The sequence below is a fragment of the Bolinopsis microptera genome, chromosome 10 (genome assembly GCF_026151205.1).
Source record: "Bolinopsis microptera isolate Bmic1 chromosome 10, MBARI_Bmic_1.0, whole genome shotgun sequence".
Lineage (NCBI taxonomy): Eukaryota > Metazoa > Ctenophora > Tentaculata > Lobata > Bolinopsidae > Bolinopsis > Bolinopsis microptera.
In genome coordinates this window covers 17858210-17881442 of record NC_087081.1, presented here as the reverse complement: position 1 = coordinate 17881442, position 23233 = coordinate 17858210, and the positions used below count along the sequence as shown (strand labels likewise).

General features: G+C 41.6%; 1 protein-coding gene across 1 annotated transcript; it reads right to left on the bottom strand.

Annotated features, from left to right (window-relative positions):
• Positions 1–1540: 1540 nt before the first annotated feature.
• LOC134821683 (uncharacterized) lies at positions 1541–21909 on the bottom strand. The gene is made up of 9 exons (XM_063832388.1): positions 21840–21909; positions 19574–19664; positions 19248–19348; positions 18959–19081; positions 18690–18806; positions 17666–17828; positions 13108–13251; positions 4377–4561; positions 1541–1546 (listed from the first exon to the last, which is right to left on the bottom strand). Exons 1-9 carry the CDS (start codon positions 21903–21905, stop codon positions 1541–1543), a joined length of 996 nt encoding a protein of 331 aa, XP_063688458.1. The 5' UTR covers positions 21906–21909.
• Between the last annotated feature and the right edge of the window lie 1324 nt (positions 21910–23233).

Here is a 23233-nt window from a genome sequence, read left to right as displayed (position 1 = left end):
TTTGTGCCCTTATTGAAAACGGGGGTTGTGACGTCATGCCACGGGGTGGGGGGCTTTCAAAAAGGGGTTTTGGGGACGTTTGACACTAAATTAACTCACTATGCTTCATGAAAAGACCCGCTGACCCGTTTTTTTCAAAATACTAAAATTTAAATTCAGCAAATTAACGCTTACTTATCATTCAATCGCTGTACTTGGTTAAGGTATAAAATCAATTCATTTAGGCAATAAGATTAATCCATACCGACATTATATATTTTCATTTGTGATAATTATTTGCAAATAAAATTTAATTTTCGAGCTAAAATTAGTTGCATTTTAAAATCCTGTAGTGGAAGATGATAATTTGGTTTACAAACATTTTAGTAAAAAATGTGACAAAAATAGCTAAATAGTGCATGTTTTCTAAAAATAGTGCATGTTTTCTAATATTCGCCAAACCGGCTGCAGGTATTTTGCGAGATGTTGCAGTCTGCTATGAGAACGTTTACCCAACTTGCACGTGTGCGGCGCGCTCTGTAACAACTCAGCACACTCCCATGAAATGGTAAGTGCTAACTCAATAGTGGAAAATATGAGAATGGTTGATTGATATAATTTGGTAATTCTGTAATGACTTTCGGCTTTCCGCACTTAACTTTTAGTTCAGCCCTATAAGTAGGAATGGTTCTATTTCTTACTGACAGCTTGTCTACTCTAGCAATACGAGAAGAGGAAGATAAGAAGAAAGTGTGTAGCCCTACCTTTAGTGTGACGTCATGACACGTGGTGTGACGTCATGACACGTGGTGTGACGTCATGACACGTGGTGTGACGTCATGACACGTGGTGTGACGTCATGACACGTGGCGTGACGTCATGACACGTGGTGTGACGTCATGACACGTGGTGTGACGTCATGACACATGGTGTGACGTCATGACACGTGGTGTGACATCATGACACGTGGTGTGACGTCATGACAAGTGGTGTGACGTCATGACACGTGGTGTGACGTCATGACACGTGGTGTGACGTCATGACTTGTGGTGTGACGTCATGACACGTGGTGTGACGTCATGACACGTGGTGTGACGTCATGACACGTGGTGTGACGTCATGACACGTGGTGTGACGTCATGACACGTGGTGTGACGTCATGACACGTGGTGTGACGTCATGACACGTGGTGTAGCCCTACCTTTACCTCTATGAAACTAAACCTTTTCAAGTTGGAACTGTCTGATTTGAGCAATCATCTTATCAACTAAATACTTTCTTTTCGAGTTAAATTACTTTTTTATATGTTATAAATCCTAAAACATTGTGTCATGAACTATTTATATTATTGTAACAATTTAATACTTAGGTTTGATAGAACTTTCTTGTTTTGATGTATTCTATAGAACTTGTTTGTTTTGATATATATTCTATAGAACTTGTTTGTTTTGATATATTCTATAGAACTTGTTTGTTTTGATATATTCTATAGAACTTGTTTGTTTTGATATATTCTATATCTTAATCCATATAATATAGAGGAACACAGGATCCCGCTATACTATAACTGAGAGTAAGGTGTGCTTAATGTTTTTGACCTTATTTAGAGAATTAGTAGTTTCAATTTATCCCATTCAACTTTTCGGATACTTAATTATTGTTATGTTAGAAGCGACAGGTTTATAACCACCTCATCATTATTAAGATGTCATGGGAATGGGGTTTACTGTATACAACCTTCCCACCACATAAGTGAGAGAGCTTGAGGCAATGTGTAATATATTCCTTGAAACGTGGCCAGGGACTGCACATCCTTGTACCACAACGTCCTCTACAGGAGTAGAGACCAGAAAGGATTGCAGCTGAAGAACATCTACATATTATTATAGTAGTGCACCTCCTAATTAAGGGACATCAATTTTGTAACTCAAGTGACCCCTGGCCCCACATCAAAAAAGTGTATTTTTACCATGAGGTTTATCCCAAAGAGCTGAAAGACCACACCACTTGTCATGACGTCACAAATTCACAACTAAGAGTTAGTAGGCACGACTGGCCTCGGGTATGGGACGAGGTACAAGGACACATCTGAGAGAAAACTGCTAATCAACATGGCGAGGAGCTGACCATGAAGAGACACTCATTTGTTCCATTTTTTATGAAAAGCGGCAAAACCTCTTTTCAATTAATGCTTTTCATGCAAACAAGTGAAAACGAATCTTTTATGTCATATGTTAATACACTGTAGAAGTTAGCGGGAAGTTAGTTATTGCTTCAAAAAGTGAACACCTTGTCGTATCAGCAACTCCAGCTGTGTTACTAAGTCTGGACGCTGAGCTGAGATACTGAGATAATACATTTACTTGTAAGCGAGCGGCACCAGTAATATATCAGTTTTATATGAAAGGTAAGCCTATACTACACATTCTCTATGTTTATCAGCTCAATATCTACCTAACTGTGGATTCTGTGTTCAAATAATCGCAAAAAATGAACAAAATCGACCATTTCTCAGTTCGCGATATTCGCGAAACTGATTTCGCTCAAAATAATAGAATTCAATAGGGTTTCAATATTATTTCATGAAATTTTCAGAACCAACGTAGAATTGCCTAATGACCTTAAGTTTTGGAGTGGAATTTTGAGTTGGGCATTTAAAAAACTTTGGCTGCCAAATTCTGAAATGTGCAAAGTTTGTCTCATCTAAAAACATTGATAATTGACCAATTTATGGGTTAAAATCTATCAAAATTGGTGCATATGCCCAAATATGGTAATATAGTATTTTACTCATAACTCAGCCAATTTTTATCCAATTTTGATAAAACTTTATATTTGTGTTCAGGAGACTAGTAGCTACAAATGAAGCACCCCAAAGCATGGTTTTGAGCATGTTAAGGCGTTACCGCGAAAACCGTGAACGACATACTATTGAAACTTTTTTGGCTGGGTCGAAATAAAAAATTGGTCAAGGAATAAATACTCTAAGTCCCGCAAATTGGTCCCCTAGGTGGTGTCAAAATCACAAATAACCTTTGATTTATAAGCAGTATTTAAGGTATCAGGTCCTAGTCCACCTGCTCTGTAACTAAACTAACCTTTGATTTATAAGCAGTATTTAAGGTATCAGGTCCTAGTCCACCTGCTCTGTAACTAAACTAACCTTTGATTTATAAGCAGTATTTAAGGTATCAGGTCCTAGTCCACCTGCTCTGTAACTAAACTAACCTTTGATTTATAAGCAGTATTTAAGGTATCAGGTCCTAGTCCACCTGCTCTGTAACTAAACTAACCTTTGATTTATAAGCAGTATTTAAGGTATCAGGTCCTAGTCCACCTGCTCTGTAACTAAACTAACCTTTGATTTATAAGCAGTATTTAAGGTATCAGGTCCTAGTCCACCTGCTCTGTAACTAAACTAACCTTTGATTTATAAGCAGTATTTAAGGTATCAGGTCCTAGTCCACCTGCTCTGTAACTAAACTAACCTTTGATTTATAAGCAGTATTTAAGGTATCAGGTCCTAGTCCACCTGCTCTGTAACTAAACTAACCTTTGATTTATAAGCAGTATTTAAGGTATCAGGTCCTAGTCCACCTGCTCTGTAACTAAACTAACCTTTGATTTATAAGCAGTATTTAAGGTATCAGGTCCTAGTCCACCTGCTCTGTAACTAAACTAACCTTTGATTTATAAGCAGTATTTAAGGTATCAGGTCCTAGTCCACCTGCTCTGTAACTAAACTAACCTTTGATTTATAAGCAGTATTTAAGGTATCAGGTCCTAGTCCACCTGCTCTGTAACTAAACTAACCTTTGATTTATAAGCAGTATTTAAGGTATCAGGTCCTAGTCCACCTGCTCTGTAACTAAACTAACCTTTGATTTATAAGCAGTATTTAAGGTATCAGGTCCTAGTCCACCTGCTCTGTAACTAAACTAACCTTTGATTTATAAGCAGTATTTAAGTATCAGGTCCTAGTCCACCTGCTCTGTAACTAAACTAACCTTTGATTTATAAGCAGTATTTAAGGTATCAGGTCCTAGTCCACCTGCTCTGTAACTAAACTAACCTTTGATTTATAAGCAGTATTTAAGGTATCAGGTCCTAGTCCACCTGCTCTGTAACTAAACTAACCTTTGATTTATAAGCAGTATTTAAGGTATCAGGTCCTAGTCCACCTGTTCTGTAACTAAACTAACCTTTGATTTATAAGCAGTATTTAAGGTATCAGGTCCTAGTCCACCTGTTCTGTAACTAAACTAACCTTTGATTTATAAGCAGTATTTAAGGTATCAGGTCCTAGTCCACCTGTTCTGTAACTAAACTAACCTTTGATTTATAAGCAGTATTTAAGGTATCAGGTCCTAGTCCACCTGCTCTGTAACTAAACTAACCTTTGATTTATAAGCAGTATTTAAGGTATCAGGTCCTAGTCCACCTGTTCTGTAACCAAAACTTCTCTTCATTGCTCCGTACTCTTTTAAAGTATAGGGTCTGTATGTAACTTGCGGTTTTGGAGCTGAATAACCCTCACCAGCCTTCTTGGGAGAGGGAGGGGGCAGAACTTCCTCCTCTACAGCTGAAATAGTTACGGGTACATGTTGTGGTGAGGTTTGGAAATTATCATAATAATTATTTCGGAGACCACTGATCTGAGCTAGATCAGTATGGTATGGCATGGTAAGAGGTACGTGGCTGGTTTTTTCGGTATAGTGCCGAGAAAACTATCCCGCACCTACTTACCAGACCCGCAACGGATCAAGGCTGACCTTAACATAGTATAGTATAGAGCTAAATATAGTATTATGCCTTGACATAAATATTTTTTTTAAATATGAGCCACAGTTCTTTCTTCTACCTTAAACTCCACACAAACTCCTGCATCGTAAATAATACATATTGAAAACGGTTTATAGAATAAACTTACACTAAACACATACTAATTACTATGTATAACAAACTACACAGTATCGGCAGTGATTCGGCACGTAGATAAAGAATAAGAACATTTAAACATATACAAATTCTGATTACACTCAGTGTACTTGTATCTATAAGGCTTTACAATTACATCTCACTAAAACAATGAACTATTGCCTCTGATTTTTGCAATTGTCCTGCTTTATTTAGTTCTTTCATCTTTTTGACAAGTCCACTGTGTATCCTTCTCTGCTCTTTTGTCCTATCCGGTGCAAGATACACTGACTTAAAATCTTATTATTATTATTAATCAACTATATACAGCAAACACAAGATAATAGGAAATAAATCATAAAATCGAGTGGCCGAGTAGTCTCGACTCACCCATAGCTTCTCCATAAACGTCTATCATGAGCTTTGTACACTAAATCGTTGAAATTACTTAAACTAAATCTTTTATTTACAATCACAATAATATTCTTCGTCATAATGTCTTTTAATAATAAATCAAATAAATTTGAGGTCTGCCCCTCCTTCCTTTGTAGTCAAGACATCCTAAACATGCAAATCTAAAAGATAAGAAAGCGGGAGTGTCATCACCGCTTCTGAGAACGTGCCCAAGCATCTTCCATCGTGCTTTCTTGATCCTTTCAGTAAGGGGACTGACATTACATCTCTTATATAAGTTCTCGTTACTGATAACCGTAGGCCAATAGGTGTTGATTATCTGTCTCAGATGCTTCCTTTGAAGAACGTCGACAGATGCCATTACGGTTTCAGGAGCAGCCCAGCTGCTACAGTTATACAACAACACTGGCGTGACAAGAGCTTCGTACAACTTCAGCTTTCTACTCTCACTGATCTGAACAGAACTATTCAACCAGACTTTCTTGTAGGTGTAGAAGGCAACATTGGCTTTGTTGCGTCTGTTGACAATATCTCTTTCTGAACAGAGCTTTGATCCTAATAGCACTGACTCTCGCCACTCTTCATTTCCTCTGATTTTATTGAAATGGGCATCTAAAGCATCTGTCTCTGCCAAATACACTCTTGTAAACACCGTCTTTGATTCGTTAACAAAGAGACTCCAGTCCTTTAGTATGTCACTGGCAATTTCTAGTATCTTCACCAGACTCTGACCATCTTCACTCAGAAGCTCAGCTTCGTCAGCATAGGCGGACTCTAACGGGAGGCCTCTATCAGAGACTGGGGGGTTCGGTCTAGGAATTGTGACACTGATCACGGCTCTGATGTGATTCAGGGCACCGGCAAGGGTCAATGTAAACACTTTACCTGCCAGACTGTCTCCCTGGTAAGCTCCAATATTAATCACGAATTCACCAGACTCAGCTCTGTTGACCGTCACCTTGAGCTTTGTATTTGAGAGGAGGTACTGAACCAGGCGAATGTCGTCTCTAGAGCATCCTGCATCAATGAGGAGGTTGATGATGGTCTGTCTGCGGATGGTATTAAACGCAGCGGTCATGTCAATGTTGATTTTACTATACTCAAACTCGCGCCTGGTAACCACTGATGTCAACATTCTCTGAGACCAAACCAGGTCAGCACAACTGCGACCCTGCTTGTATGCCGCCTGCCAAGGTCCAGTGTACATATCAACGTGGTAATTGATTCTGTTCAAGGCTACGAGGGATAGGACTTTTCTAGTTCCATTTAGCAATGTGAGGGGCCGGATAGACTTTACCGGACCTTAAAATCTACATGTTTTTAAGTTTGTGTGCATTCCTTAGTATAATGTCCACATCGCTAGAGATTTGAAACTCAACTTGGATCGGTCGCGTTTTCTCTGAATCGTTCTTCATATATATATGACACTGACACTGATACACTGACTTAATCTGCATATCTCCAGGGGGTCAGTACAAAAACTGACCTGATAAAGGCCGGAGAGTGTCAACGTCCTCCCACTCCCCTTCTTTAGTCTCCTTAACGTCCTCCCACCCCCCTTCTTTAGTCTCCTTAACGTCCTCCCACTCCCCTTCTTTAGTCTCCTTAACGTCCTCCCACCCCCCTTCTTTAGTCTCCTTAACGTCCTCCTACTCCCCTTCTTTAGTCTCCTTAACGTCCTCCCACCCCCTTCTTTAGTCTCCTTAACGTCCTCCTACTCCCCTTCTTTAGTCTCCTTAACGTCCTCCCACCCCCCTTCTTTAGTCTCCTTAGCGTCCTCCTACTCCCCTTCTTTAGTCTCTTTAGCGTCCTCCTACTCCCCTTCTTTAGTCTCCTTAACGTCCTCCCACTCCCCTTCTTTAGTCTCCTTAGCGTCCTCCTACTCCCCTTCTTTAGTCTCCTTAACGTCCTCCCACTCCCCCTCTTTAGTCTCCTTAACGTCCTCCCACTCCCCTTCTTTAGTCTGCTTAACGTCCTCCCACTCCCCTTCTTTAGTCTCCTTAACGTCCTCCCACTCCCCCTCTTTAGTCTCTTAGCGTCCTCCTACTCCCCTTCCTTAGTCTCCTCCCACTCCCCTTCTTTAGTTTCCTTAACGTCCTCCCACTCCCCTTCTTAGTCTCCTTAACGTCCTCCCACTCCCCCTCTTTAGTCTCCTTAACGTCCTCCCACTCCCCTTCTTTAGTCTCCTCCCACTCCCCTTCTTTTGTCTCCTTAACGTCCTCCCACTCCCCTTCTTTAGTCTCCTTAACGTCCTTCCACTCCCCTTCTTTAGTCTCCTTAGTGTCCTCCTACTCCCCTTCTTTAGTCTCCTTAACGTACTCCCACTCCCCCTCTTTAGTCTCCTTAACGTCCTCCTACTCGGGCCTACTCCCCTTCTTTAGTCACCTCCCACTCCCCTTCTTTAGTCTCCTTAACGTCCTCCCACTCCCCTTCTTTAGTCTCCTTAACGTCCTCCTACTCCCCTTCTTTAGTCTCCTTAACGTCCTCCCACTCCCCTTCTTCAGTCTCCTTAGCGTCCTCCTACTCCCCTTCTTTAGTCTCCTTAACGCCGTAGATAATCAAGTTTCTCGATCTTTCTTCTTCGTCATTCACTGATCTCACGGCTTCTTACACAGTTTTTGCTGATTGTTCTGGGTGCTGTTGTTCTTGATAACATCTGGCCAACTTTTTATTTCACTTTTTACAGTTTTCTGCACCGAGCTTAAGTTTTTTTAAATCGGCCGGTGGTAAGTGGTTTAATGGGGGGGGGGGGGGGGGGGGGGTGTCATGTCCGTCTATGTCCGCCTATGTCCTGTCCTTTTTGGATTTTATGAGACAACGGACGTGTTTTTTGGGACATTGGCGGACACGGACGGACATTGGCGGACTCGGACGGACATTGGCGGACTCGGACGGACATTGGCGGACCCGGACGGACATTGGCGGACCCGGACGGACATTGGCGGACTTGGATGGACATTGGTGGACATTAGCGGACATTGGTGGACATTAGCGGACAAACATTTTGAGGACTGAAGAGCACTCAAGAGTACTGAGGAGGATGGCTGAGAAGGATGGCTGAGGAGGATGGCTGAGGAGGATGACTGAGGAGGATGACTGAGGAGGATGACTGAGAGGGAGGAGAAGGATCACGAAGACCCAGGAGGAGGAGGAGGAGGAGGAGGAGGAGGAGGACCCAGAAGGAGGACCTAGGAGGAGGAGGAGGAGAACTGAGGAGGATGACTCAGGAGGAGGAGGACTGAGGAGGAGGACTGAGAAGGAGGAGGACTGAGGAGGATGGCTGAGGAGGATGGCTGAGGAGGATGACTGAGAGGGAGGAGGAAGAGGAGGAAGAGGACTGAGGAGGAGGAGGAGAAGGACTGAGGAGGAGAAGGAGGACCCAGGAGGAGGACCCAGGAGGAGGAGGACTGGGGAGGAGGACCCAGGAAAAGGCCCCAGGAGGAGGAGGAGGACTGGGGAGGAGGAGAACTGTTGAGGACTGATGAGGAGGACTGAGGACGAGGAGGAAGAGTAGGAGGAGGACTGAGGAGGGGAGGAGGAAGAGGACTGGGGAGGATCAGGAAGACCCAGGAGGACCCAGGAGGAGGAGGAGGACTGAGGAGGACTGAGGAGGAGGACTGACGATGACTGAGAAGGAGGAGGACTGAGGAGTACTGAGGAGGATGGCTGAGGAGGATGGCTGGGGAGGATAGCTGAGGAGGATGACTGAGGAGGATGACTGAGAGGGAGGAGGAGGAGGACTCAGGAGGAGGACTCAAAAGGAAGAGGAGGAGGACTCAGGAGGAGGACTCAGGAGGAGGACTTAGGATAAATGAGAAGGAGGACTGAGGAGAACTGAGGAGGAGGAGGAGGAGGACTGAATAGGAGGAGGAGAAGGAGGGGGACTGGGAGAGGACTGGGGAGGAGGAGGACTGATGAGAAGGATGAGGAGGAGGACCCAGGAGGAGGAGAACTGAGGACCGAGGAGGAAGAGGAGGAGGATGAAGAGGAGGAGGAGGACCCAGGAGGAGGAGGACTGAGAAGGAGGACTGAGGAGGACTGAGGAGGACTGAGGAGGATGGCTGAGGAGGACTGAGGAGGATGGCTGAGGAGGATGACTGAGAGGGAAGAGGAGGAGGAGGAGGACTGAGGAGGACTGCGAAGGAGGAGGAGGAGGAGGAGGACTGAATAGGAGGAGGAGGAGGGGGACTGGGGGAGGACTGAGGAGGAGGATGGAGGACTGAGGAGAAGGATGAGGAGGAGGACTAAGGAGGACTGAGGACTGAGGAGGAAGAGGAGGAGGATGAAGAGGAGGAGGAGGACCCAGGAGGAGGACCCAGGAGGAGGAGGAGGACTGGGGAGGAGGAGGACTGTTGAGGACTGATGAGGAGGACTGAGGACGAGGAGGAGGAGTAGGAGGAGGACTGAGGAGGGGAGGAGGAAGAGGACTGAGGAAGATCAGGAAGACCCAGGGGGAGGAGGAGGAAGAGTAGGAGGAGGAAGCATCTAAATGTTATTTCCATTTTTGTCCGTTTTTGTCCATTTTTGTCCGTTTTTGTCCGCTCTATTTTTTGTCCGTTTTGAAAATATAGGGTACCGAACGGACAAAAAACATGATCCTTCTATAACAGCAAAAATTGAACATTTTATTTAGCAATTTAGGTGTCCATTAATGTCCGCCTATGTCCGCCTATGTCCGTCTATGTCCGCCTGTGTCCGCCTATGTCCGCCTATGTCCGTCTATGTCCGCCTATGTCCGCCTATGTCCTGTCCTTTTTGGATTCTATGAGACAAGCGGACATAGACGGACGTGACACCCCCCCCCCCCCCCCCCTTTAATTGATGATTTTGTGACCCAAATGTGATACTTAAGTGTCTCACGTTCTCTCCTTCTCTCCCACTCTCGTTCTATCTCTCCCTCATACTCCAATAACACATTTGCTATATAATTAGGTAATTTGGCAGTGGACCGCAAGCTTGCCTATCAAGTATTACTATTAGATACGTGAGGTGCACTCAGTATTGAATTGAAGTATGCTTTGACTGAGCGATTTTATACTTTTGCACCGTTTTAACTGCGACAGTGCAATGCGTGTTTTCGAATAAGCGGGATTATGCTTTTGCATTTCAACTGTGATAGTGAAGACTCGGCACGTAGGCCTGGGCCCTGGGTTACACTAGTGTTTTACATAGCATAATGTTTTTCACTCCAACTGTCTCACGAATATTTCTCTAGCTTTCATATTCCATGTTGTTTGCCTCATAGTAGATATTTTGGTCATCGGTTTTGTGTAAAATTCGTTACTTTAATATATTGATGTAAAATTCATTTAAATTTTGAAATAAAAATGTTTTAGCATCTGCAGCACATATAAGCATTATATACACTATTATATAATATAGACTATCTGCATTTTAGGTATCGGTATTAAAGTTAAAACTGTAGTTAATTTAGACTGTCTGCATAGTTTAACTGCACAATAATCGCCCCTTGTAGTCTAAATTTATATTCATCATTGCTAAAATTCATTCATCAAAACATTTTTCCAACAAAGTTTCCAGGTCCTCCTTCCTTGCACCCTATTTGAGATCTATACTCTAGGTCCTCTCTACTTGCACCCTATTTGAGATCTATACTCTAGGTCCTCTTTCCTTGCACCCTATTTGAGATCTATATTCTAGGTCCTCTTTCCTTGCACCCTATTTGAAATCTATACTCTAGGTCCTCTTTCCTTGCACCCTATTTGAAATCTATATTCTAGGTCCTCTTTCCTTGCACCCTATTTGAAATCTATATTCTAGGTCCTCTTTCCTTGCACCCTATTTGAAATTTATATTCTAGGTCCTCTTTCCTTGCACCCTATTTGAAATCTATATTCTAGGTCCTCTTTCCTTGCACCCTATTTGAAATTTATATTCTAGGTCCTCTTTCCTTGCACCCTATTTGAAATCTATATTCTAGGTCCTCTTTCCTTGCACCCTATTTGAAATTTATATTCTAGGTCCTCTTTCCTTGCACCCTATTTGAAATTTATATTCTAGGTCCTCTTTCCTTGCACCCTATTTGAAATCTATACTCTAGGTCCTCTTTCCTTGTACCCTATTTGAAATCTATACTCTAGGTCCTCTTTCCTTGCACCCTATTTGAAATCTATATTCTAGGTCATCTTTCCTTGCACCCTATTTGAAATCTATATTCTAGGTCCTCTTTCCTTGCACCCTATTTGAAATCTATATTCTAGGTCCTCTTTCCTTGCACCCTATTTGAAATTTATATTCTAGGTCCTCTTTCCTTGCACCCTATTTGAAATCTATACTCTAGGTCCTCTTTCCTTGTACCCTATTTGAAATCTATACTCTAGGTCCTCTTTCCTTGCACCCTATTTGAAATCTATATTCTAGGTCATCTTTCCTTGCACCCTATTTGAAATCTATATTCTAGGTCCTCTTTCATTGCACCCTATTTGAAATCTATATTCTAGGTCCTCTTTCCTTGCACCCTATTTGAAATTTATATTCTAGGTCCTCTTTCCTTGCACCCTATTTGAAATCTATACTCTAGGTCCTCTTTCCTTGTACCCTATTTGAAATCTATACTCTAGGTCCTCTTTCCTTGCACCCTATTTGAGATCTATACTCTAGGTCCTCTTTCCTTGCACCCTATTTGAAATCTATATTCTAGGTCCTCTTTCCTTGCACCCTATTTGAAATCTATATTCTAGGTCCTCTTTCCTTGCACCCTATTTGAAATTTATATTCTAGGTCCTCTTTCCTTGCACCCTATTTGAAATCTATACTCTAGGTCCTCTTTCCTTGTACCCTATTTGAAATCTATACTCTAGGTCCTCTTTCCTTGCACCCTATTTGAAATCTATATTCTAGGTCATCTTTCCTTGCACCCTATTTGAAATCTATATTCTAGGTCCTCTTTCCTTGCACCCTATTTGAAATCTATATTCTAGGTCCTCTTTCCTTGCACCCTATTTGAAATTTATATTCTAGGTCCTCTTTCCTTGCACCCTATTTGAAATCTATACTCTAGGTCCTCTTTCCTTGTACCCTATTTGAAATCTATACTCTAGGTCCTCTTTCCTTGCACCCTATTTGAGATCTATACTCTAGGTCCTCTTTCCTTGCACCCTATTTGAGATCTATACTCTAGGTCCTCTTTCCTTGCACCCTATTTGAGATCTATACTCTAGGTCCTCTTTCCTTGCACCCTATTTGAAATCTATATTCTAGGTCCTCTTTCCTTGCACCCTATTTGAAATCTATACTCTATAGTCTATGTACACTATACTATAACACTGCTAAAAGCGTATTTTCAAAATTTCTGGGAATTTGTTCCCTAAATTAGCACAACAAAATCTTGCTGGATTTATGGCTAGAATATTTCAACCCTGAAAGTAAATTCCCTGAAATTTTACCAAGAGACTACAATATGCATTCCTTTTTCTCGAAGCATGCCACGCATTGAACTGCAAGAGAGGAGGGTTTGTTCACATACGACACGACAACACCAGTGATTTCCTCTCTGAAATTCTCGTTCAAACTAATTCATCTCTTAAGCTACTGATGCATATGGAGGCTCAGTCCGATCAGTTCGGCAACACGGCCGATGCAGCAAGATTGGAAAGCTGGTGAGCTTACCGGGTTCCTGCGTGGTATGGATGGGGGGTAAGGCAGAGTAACCTCCGTATAGTTACCTGGTTCCTACGTGGTATGGATGGGGGGTAAGGCAGAGTAACCTCCGTATAGTTACCTGGCTCCTGCGTGGTATGGATGGGGGGTAAGGCAGAGTAACCTCCGTATAGTTACCTGGTTCCTGCGTGGTATGGATGGGGGGTAAGGCAGAGTAACCTCCGTATAGTGCCGGGAACTCTCCTCCGCCAGAGATAGTGCACATTGCACTGGGTAAAGTGTGCGGGTATGTAGATATTTTACTTTCTGTTCCCTCCTCTCCTGAGAAAAAGAGTACTGGTAATGCACCATAGTCAGATTTTTAATTATAATATTGAAGTGAGGTTTAGTAAGAAAAAAGTTATTTTTCAAAGAAAAGCTCCCGATCGTGGATATAATATATAGTTACTCGGGCGTAGTAACCATAGTAACTGTATATCTATATAATATACTGTATATCTCAGTGTAACCAGTAACTACTGTATATCTATATAATATACAGTTACTCGGGCGTGCTGTATATCTCAGTGTAACCAGTAACTACTGTATATCTATATCCACCCGGAAGGCTAAAGCACTTGTGTATACACCTTGATCCCGGAGAAGAAGTATATCGTCAAAAAATTTCGAATGGCCGATCAAGTTTAAAGAATGACTTTTTTGTGTGACATTCGCCCTTCCAAAAAAAAACACGACGAATGTTTGCAGCATACGAGCATACAGTACGTTATATATTCGAACACTATTATCAAACTCCCAATGTATAACATTCGCCCTTTGAAAATCTAAACTAAGCACGATAGAGCTTCAAACTGATTGGGATGTTATAGACCTCTATCTATTAGACCTTTGTTTTAAGCCATAGTAAAATTTGACATTCGTCCTTTAGAAAAAACCACAACGATATATAAAATATAATTTATAAGCTATTAAAGAGTTCAAGTAAACTATCGTCACAATTAAACACATTTATTGAGGACGTTACAGAGGGAATTGATTTAATGTAATCCGCGGATCATGAGTCCCAGGGGTGTAGGAAGCGCCCCCCCCCACATAAAATTTGGGCAACAAGGGCCAACTTTTTAATTTAGGTTTCTAAAAATTTTTCTGGAAACTACTTTTGTTCATATTTCATGCTACCCTGATCATTATGAGCCGAAAATATTTTTTCGGTTTTCGAAGTTCGTACCTACATTCGGAAGGCTGTGGATGTGATTGGTTTCATATACTTATAGAAAACGTGATATTTGGCCTGCAGATTTGAAGGAAAATACGCGAATTTGGATTTAAAGGAAAATGCGCAATTTGTCGCGAGGCCAGGATCTGAAAAACCGCGATTTGTCGCGGCAAAGATGAAAAATCGCGATTCCGCACATGCTGCAATTTCCTTTTGTCCTTACCCCGAACATCTTTTGAAATTTAGTTTTTGGCAAAAAATTTAGGTTTTGGCAAAAAATATCTAAAATTTGCCCAGATTTTACTATTTTCACAACTTCGACTTAATTTTTGTAAACTACAATTTACTACGTTTATTGAGTACTATGTAATGGAAGTGCTTTAACCAGGTGAAGCCAGTTCACAGCTTGGCTTCAAAATATAAAGGACTTGTTTTAATTGTAAATGAAAAGCTCGAATAAAATGACCTAGCTAAAAAACGCGAGATTTCAACTTAATTTGAGAGCAAGAATTGGTTTCAATATTTCGTTTTATTAAGTCTTTCCCGGGAAATATGGTTAAATTTAAACTGTAGATATTATGAAAACTGTTAAATCGAACAGCAATAAGAAACACACTCAACTAATTAATGAACCTACACATAAAGCAGGGAATGTGCTTGATTTACTGTTCACAAATGTCCCTAATATTATTACCAATTTAAAAATACTGGATCATAATGAGGCGTGCTTATCTGACCACTTTGGTATCAACTTTGGGATAAACTTCAATGTCAGCCGCAGAAAGTCTCCTAAACGCAAAGTATATAACTATACCAAAGCCAATTGGGACGGCTTGAACTTTGCTCTGAGGCGGGTCAATTGGGATAATGTGGCTGGGTCTCATGATCCACACATTTCCTGGCCTCTTTTCAAAGATGTTCTGATTAAACTCTGCAATGAATATATCCCAAAGAAAAGTGTTAAGTGTGAGTTTCAGCCGCCTTGGTATGACTCTGATTGTGATAGGGTTCTGAGAGATAAAGAGAAATGGAGAGAAAAGGCTAATGAATCTGGCAATGAGTCTGATCTTGAAAAGTTCCGTCAGTACCGCAAAGATTTTAAACGCATAATGAACGAAAAGATGAGACTCAGTGTCGAAGATGATTCTGATTCTGCCCTTATTTCCAAAAAGTTTTGGATACACGTGAAATCAAAGTCTAAGTCGACTAGGATACCTGAAACGGTCCGATATGGTGATCGTTTTAGGAACACACCAGTTGAACAGGCTAGCTTATTCAATGAATACTTCTATCAACAATTCTCCTCAAGTAGCTCATATGACATTGACATCGACATGAGCTCCAGTAACAACTTCATGGATTTGAGATTTCACGTGTTGGATGTTTTGTTAATTTTAAAAGGGGTTAAACCGGGTAAAGCCGCAGGTCCAGATGGTATCCATGGCACTGTGTTAAAAAATTGTGCGAGCACTCTTGCAAAGCCTCTAACCATGATTTTCAACACCTCTTTTGTGACTGGATGTGTGCCGGAGGAATGGAAGCTTGCTTCTGTTGTTCCGGTACACAAGAAGGGTGAAAAAGGATCTGTTGAAAATTACAGACCCATCTCACTGACATGCTTAGTTATGAAAGTTTTTGAACGTTGTATTTCGAAAGAGTTGCTCGCAGCTTGTGAAGGGTTAATCGACTGTAGACAACACGGTTTTGTGAATGGGAAGTCTTGCACTACCCAGATGGTCCCACTCACAGACAACCTTGCACTGGCCCTGAACAATAAGTCAAGATCCGACATTGTTTATTTTGATTTTGCTAAGGCATTTGACAGTGTATCACATGACTTAATCCTTCGCAAGCTAAAAAATTTATATGGTATTGATGGTCTGATGCTTAGATTTTTAAAGTCATATCTACAAGACAGACGACAGCAGGTTGTTGTAGGCGGAGCTGTCTCAAGCATGCTTCCCGTGCAATCAGGAGTGCCCCAGGGATCTATTCTGGGACCACTTCTGTTTGTTCTATTCATCAACGACATGTTCTCGTGTGTTTCGGAGGATACAAATGTAGCATTGTATGCAGATGACACCAAAATTTGGAGGGTCATCGAATGCTTTGAAGACCACTATATTCTCCAAGGAGATATAGACAGGTTGTTTGCCTGGTCAATCGATAACAAAATGACTTTTCACCCTTCAAAGTGTAAGGTGTTATCTGTAACTCTGCAAAGAAATGTATTAGACAATCTCCCTTTTAATATTTATTGGTATAATCTTAATGAAGTCATAATTGATTATGTGGCATCCCATACAGACCTTGGTGTAATAATGAACAACAGATTTCTGTGGGGTGCACATTGTGATCAATTGATATCTAAAGCAAGCTCAAAGCTTGGGCTCTTAAAGAGAACCTGTCATTTTACCATGGATAAACGCCAAAAGAGGGCTTTCTACCTTACCATTGTAAGATCAATCTTTGAACATTGCTCAGTTATATGGTGTCCTCAGCGATCGACACACATGTCGAAGTTTGAGGCAATCCAGAAAAGAGCGATCAAATGGATCAATGGACAACAGTTTGATCATTATAGTGATATTGAATTCTATGAGAAGCAGAAGGAGCTTAAAATTCTACCCATTAGATCTAAGTTCATCCATAATTCAATTACGCTCTTCTATAAAATAGTAAATGACTTGGTAAGTATATCTCTACCTGAATATATTACTGTTGTTGAAGCTGGAACAATGAGGTACACAAGGAGCACGGCATCAGTCATTGAAGGACTTGACACCAGCACATATACCTGCTCTATTGTACCAAACTGCGATAGTTTCAGAAACAGCTTCTTTTATAGAACAATGCTTCTGTGGAATGCACTGCCAGCCTATGTTAGACAGACTGAGAAAATTTCTATTTTCAAAACAAAGCTAACTGAATTTCTCTGGTCTTCTGACTTATGCTGGCCTGATTAGATGGCCCATCATGGAATATTATTATATATATATTTTACTTTATGAATGTCATACTCTCTATAATTTGCCCCTCGCACCTGCAGTAGAACGCGCCGTTTTTTCTTTTATGAAACAACCCTAAACAAGCGCGTCACGCAGTACGTGAGTGGCTAGATTGTAGATTGTTTTATTATAATATTATTTAATTATGTTATTTTGTTGTTATGTCGTGTAAGTTTGTGGAGTAGTAGCAAGAAGGTATCGTATACATTTAAATTTTTTCTCTTGATTATTTATTAATGATTTTATGTAGGGTCGGCACCAATGTTATTATGGTCTTACCACCGTGTTTTGGTTCAGCCGAAATAAATTTTACCTTAATGTTTTTACATATTGTTTCTCACTCCAGCTGAGTCTGGTAGTGTTGAGTATCATGAATATTTTTCTAGCTCTCTTTTTCCATGTTTTTGCTTCACAGGAGATATTTTGGTCTTTTTATTGAATATAACTGTAATACATTGATGTAAAGTTTATTTGAATTTTGAAATAAAAAAATGATCTGACTAATACTGACCGTGATAATTTCTAATTTCTGGACTGATGAACTGTCTTTCATTCTCACACCTCTGCTTTGAAATATTGGCACACTTCTTTCTGTCAAGTTGCTTATCCAATTGCTGCTGTTTAGCCAAATACATCTCCGTGTAACTGGTCTTATTCTTCTTACTGGGCTTTACCTGAAAGTGTGACAACGCATGAGGGAGTGTGATAACGCATGAGAGAGTGTGACAACGCATGAGAGAGTGTGACAACGCATGAGAGAGTGTGACAACGCATGAGAGAGTGTGACAACGCATGAGGGAGTGTGACAACGCATGAGGGAGTGTGACAACGCATGAGAGAGTGTGACAACGCATGAGAGAGTGTGAAAACGCATGAGAGAGTGTGACAACGCATGAGAGAGTGTGACAACGCATGAGAGAGTGTGACAACGCATGAGAGAGTGTGACAACGCATGAGAGAGTGTGACAACGCATGAGAGAGTGTGACAACGCATGAGAGAGTGTGACAACGCATGAGGGAGTGTGACAACGCATGAGAGAGTGTGACAACGCATGAGGGAGTGTGACAACGCATGAGGGAGTCTGGCGACTTGGGAGGGATAATAGGAGTGTGATATGATATTATGATATATGCCTTGGTACCACTGCAAACCACTGATTTGGAGATATTTTTTGTGTTTAAGGTGATATCTCAAATTGGCATAAAGAAATTCGCCCAAACTTACAGTTAAACAGATGATCCGTCCTATAACCATCATACTTTATGGAAAGTTTCAAGAAAATCGTATAGTAGGATACCCATGCTTTTAGTATTTACACAATAATATAGTAGGATACCCATGCTTTTAGTATTTATACAATATGGTCTACAACTTTCACCCAGGATAATGCCTCATGATGTCGTTTAAAAAAAATTCTCATTGCTGTATTGTATATGTACTATTTGTAAAAGTTTTAAATCAGGATCCAACATAAACCATTGTCCAAAAAACCTAGCTTCGGAGTCGCTGTCAGACAAGAGTGGCCCAATCCTACCTTAATCTGTGAGATATTGTTTGTAGGATGTTTGAAAGCTTTTGGGTGCTGGATATCATTGTAAAGCACTTCCGCTTGGTCGTTTATCCTCTCAACTAATCTAGAGCTGGAACTTGCCTGACGAGTAATTACAATATAAAGAAAATAGAAAAATTAGCAACGAATTGACGACAAAAATAGCTGAGCCCAAGATTTTCAATTTGAGTAATCATGTGACGGCACACCACCTTTACCACCACATTTACCACCACCTTTACACCACCACATACCAGTTTAGCCTGTAAGAGTTCATTCGAGTCCCTAACACAGCAGAGGACGTTAGAAGAGTTGATGTATTCCATTGACAAACTGGACAGCAGATTACTTTGCCTTTCTGAATCCTGCCGTCTTATCTGGTTTGTTTGAACATTTTATTGACCGATAAGAACAGACCAAACTAAAAGGTGAATTTCAGAATTGTTTTTGCGATTATTTCACCGAAAATTCAAAAAGCCAAATTGATAATAAGGAAGCGATAAGCAATTAATATTCTAAGAGAAAAGAGCACAAAAATCGAACCACAAAATCATCAGAAAGTTTTCTCCTGTCGGTCCTCTTTCCTCCGGACAGCACTTTGTTTACACTTCTGATGGAGAACTGAGGTGCTGTAACTCCATCGCCTGAATGATGTGACGTCACGTGGTGTGAACTCACTCTCCTTATGTTATAGTGAAAATGGAGAGAGTTCTGAAACGCACGTCGCACAATAAGTACTACTACTATGTCACTATTATAAGTTTCACCAAGTTACAATTTCCATAGTTTCCTTCATATCGAAAATGGAAAGGCTTACGGATGGATGGCGAGTTATTAATTAACCTTGGGTAGGTAGTGCACCCCCTAACCTTGGTATTCTGTTCTAATGAGAGAGTGTTTTCGGAGAGTTGTTGAGGGGTGTTGGTGCAACATTACGGGAATCTTACTTTTATCTCCAATCTGTGAGGGGTGAATATCATGTTGCAGAGGTTATATATATAGGGGTGCACCTGTCAACTAATCAGGGTGCACCTGTCAACTAATCAGGGTGCACCTGTCAACTAATCAGGGTGCACCTGTCAACTAATCAGGGTGCACCTGTCAACTAATCAGGGTGCACCTGTCAACTGATCAGGGTGCACCTGTCAACTAATCAGGGTGCACCTGTCAACTAATCAGGGTGCACCTGTCAACTAATCAGGGTGCACCTGTCAACTAAACAGGGTGCACCTGTCAACTAATCAGGGTGCACCTGTCAACTAATCAGGGTGCACCTGTCAACTAAACAGGGTGCACCTGTCAACTAATCAGGGTGCACCTGTCAACTAATCAGGGTGCACCTGTCAACTAATCAGGGTGCACCTGTCAACTAATCAGGGTGCACCTGTCAACTAATCAGGGTGCACCTGTCAACTAATCAGGGTGCACCTGTCAACTGATCAGGGTGCACCTGTCAACTAATCAGGGTGCACCTGTCAACTAATCAGGGTGCACCTGTCAACTAATCAGGGTGCACCTGTCAACTGATCAGGGTGCACCTGTCAACTAATCAGGGTGCACCTGTCAACTAATCAGGGTGCACCTGTCAACTAATCAGGGTGCACCTGTCAACTAATCAGGGTGCACCTGTCAACTGATCAGGGTGCACCTGTCAACTAATCAGGGTGCACCTGTCAACTAATCAGGGTGCACCTGTCAACTAATCAGGGTGCACCTGTCAACTAATCAGGGTGCACCTGTCAACTAATCAGGGTGCACCTGTCAACTGATCAGGGTGCACCTGTCAACTAATCAGGGTGCACCTGTCAACTAATCAGGGTGCACCTGTCAACTAATCAGGGTGCACCTGTCAACTAAACAGGGTGCACCTGTCAACTAATCAGGGTGCACCTGTCAACTAATCAGGGTGCACCTGTCAACTAAACAGGGTGCACCTGTCAACTAATCAGGGTGCACCTGTCAACTAATCAGGGTGCACCTGTCAACTAATCAGGGTGCACCTGTCAACTAATCAGGGTGCACCTGTCAACTAATCAGGGTGCACCTGTCAACTAATCAGGGTGCACCTGTCAACTGATCAGGGTGCACCTGTCAACTAATCAGGGTGCACCTGTCAACTAATCAGGGTGCACCTGTCAACTAATCAGGGTGCACCTGTCAACTGATCAGGGTGCACCTGTCAACTAATCAGGGTGCACCTGTCAACTAATCAGGGTGCACCTGTCAACTAATCAGGGTGCACCTGTCAACTAATCAGGGTGCACCTGTCAACTGATCAGGGTGCACCTGTCAACTAATCAGGGTGCACCTGTCAACTAATCAGGGTGCACCTGTCAACTAATCAGGGTGCACCTGTCAACTAATCAGGGTGCACCTGTCAACTAATCAGGGTGCACCTGTCAACTAATCAGGGTGCACCTGTCAACTGATCAGGGTGCACCTGTCAACTAATCAGGGTGCACCTGTCAACTGATCAGGGTGCACCTGTCAACTGATCAGGGTGCACCTGTCAACTGATCAGGGTGCACCTGTCAACTAATCAGGGTGCACCTGTCAACTAATCAGGGTGCACCTGTCAACTAATCAGGGTGCACCTGTCAACTGATCAGGGTGCACCTGTCAACTAATCAGGGTGCACCTGTCAACTAATCAGGGTGCACCTGTCAACTAATCAGGGTGCACCTGTCAACTAATCAGGGTGCACCTGTCAACTGATCAGGGTGCACCTGTCAACTAATCAGGGTGCACCTGTCAACTAATCAGGGTGCACCTGTCAACTAATCAGGGTGCACCTGTCAACTAATCAGGGTGCACCTGTCAACTGATCAGGGTGCACCTGTCAACTAATCAGGGTGCACCTGTCAACTAATCAGGGTGCACCTGTCAACTAATCAGGGTGCACCTGTCAACTAATCAGGGTGCACCTGTCAACTAATCAGGGTGCACCTGTCAACTAATCAGGGTGCACCTGTCAACTAATCAGGGTGCACCTGTCAACTAATCAGGGTGCACCTGTCAACTAATCAGGGTGCACCTTTCAACTAATCAGGGTGCACCTGTCAACTGATCAGGGTGCACCCCTGATTAGTTGACATATCATTGATTAATATAATATCAACATAACAATTTATTCACCTGTCTTTTATTCATTGCTCCATGATTTTTCAGAGATGAGTGGTAGTTTTCTAACATCATAGCCATACTTAGATTAAAGTTACATTGTTAATTTTCAAAATATGATTATCATTGGTATAACTTAAAGCCAGAGAGCTAGAGGGGTGGGGGGGGGTCCAAGGTCAATTTTAATCATTGTTGATGTGATAGCGCTACTGGAGACGATCAAGTATCGAGGAAAAACGTATTCTGATTGTCGTTTTGCCTCACGAGCCATATAAACCATGACTGCATTGAAGCTGCCGCCAACCTGACTGATGAACAGATATGATCAGTATCTGAAAGATGTTTAATACTTTAGTCGGTAATATTATGGGGGAGGGGGGGGGGGGGGAATTAATAATATTTTTATTAACAAAAACACTCAGTGTCTATTTAGACACTCAACTGCAGTCAAGCATCGTAATTTCCCCGTCGAAATTTTCTAATTGCAAACGAGTGCATTCCAAACATATGTTCCATGAATGCTATGTAGTTAACCTGAAATGGTTGACCACGTGACGTCGTTACAATTTACAATTTAGTTCACCAGAACTCCCGAATAGGTCCGACTAAAGTAATCATGTTACTGTCATGTTACTGTGAAGTTTTTATTGCATGATATTGACAATAATGTTCACCACAACTACAAACGTCATCGTGACGTGGAAAACGTTCTCGAACTGTGGAACACTCAATAATTGTCAAGCATACTTATCATATGATCAAGCATATTATCTAAGAAACATTCAGAAAGTGTCAAGCATGACATCACTGTTTAAATATTGCACGTGAATGTAGGAGCATTATATAGACACGAGAAATAAGAAAGTAAATAAACGTATACGAGGATCAAAATAAACGAAATATCAGAGCAGGAGGAAATTGAATAAGGTTTTCTCGTGTAGTTTGAAATATAGGTTCCGGTTCCATTCGTTTGATTCGATTGGGGAATTCCAACACTAGCACAACACTAATAACGCCTTTGTGGTAAATCGGAGTTTTACTGTAGGTATTATCAATTATCAGTGAATATTATCAATATCCAATACAGTACTATAATACATAGCTTAGGTACTGTAGATACTATAATAATATATATAGGTACTGTAGATACTATAATAATATATATAGGTATTGTAGGTACTATAATAGTTTAAGTGTATTGAATAGTAGAAGAGTAAGTACTAAACTACAACACCTATTGTAGGTACTATAATAGTTTAAGTGTATTGAATAGTAGAAGAGTAAGTACTAAACTACAACACCTATTGTAGGTACTATAATAGTTTAAGTGTATTGAATAGTAGAAGAGTAAGTACTAAACTACAACACCTACTGTTACTCAGTCTCTTCCCACAAATCAAGGTTACAAA

Excerpts from the sequence above, each read along its gene's own strand:
- LOC134821683 (XM_063832388.1), bottom strand. The coding sequence starts at position 21,905 with ATGGCTATGATGTTAGAAAACTACCACTCATCTCTGAAAAATCATGGA. Across the intron at positions 19,665-21,839 it reads GAGCAATGAATAAAAGACAG|ATTGGAGATAAAAGTAAGAT; the intron begins GTGAATAAATTG and ends CACCCCTCACAG. Across the intron at positions 17,829-18,689 it reads ACAATATCTCACAGATTAAG|GTAAAGCCCAGTAAGAAGAA; the intron begins GTAGGATTGGGC and ends TCACACTTTCAG.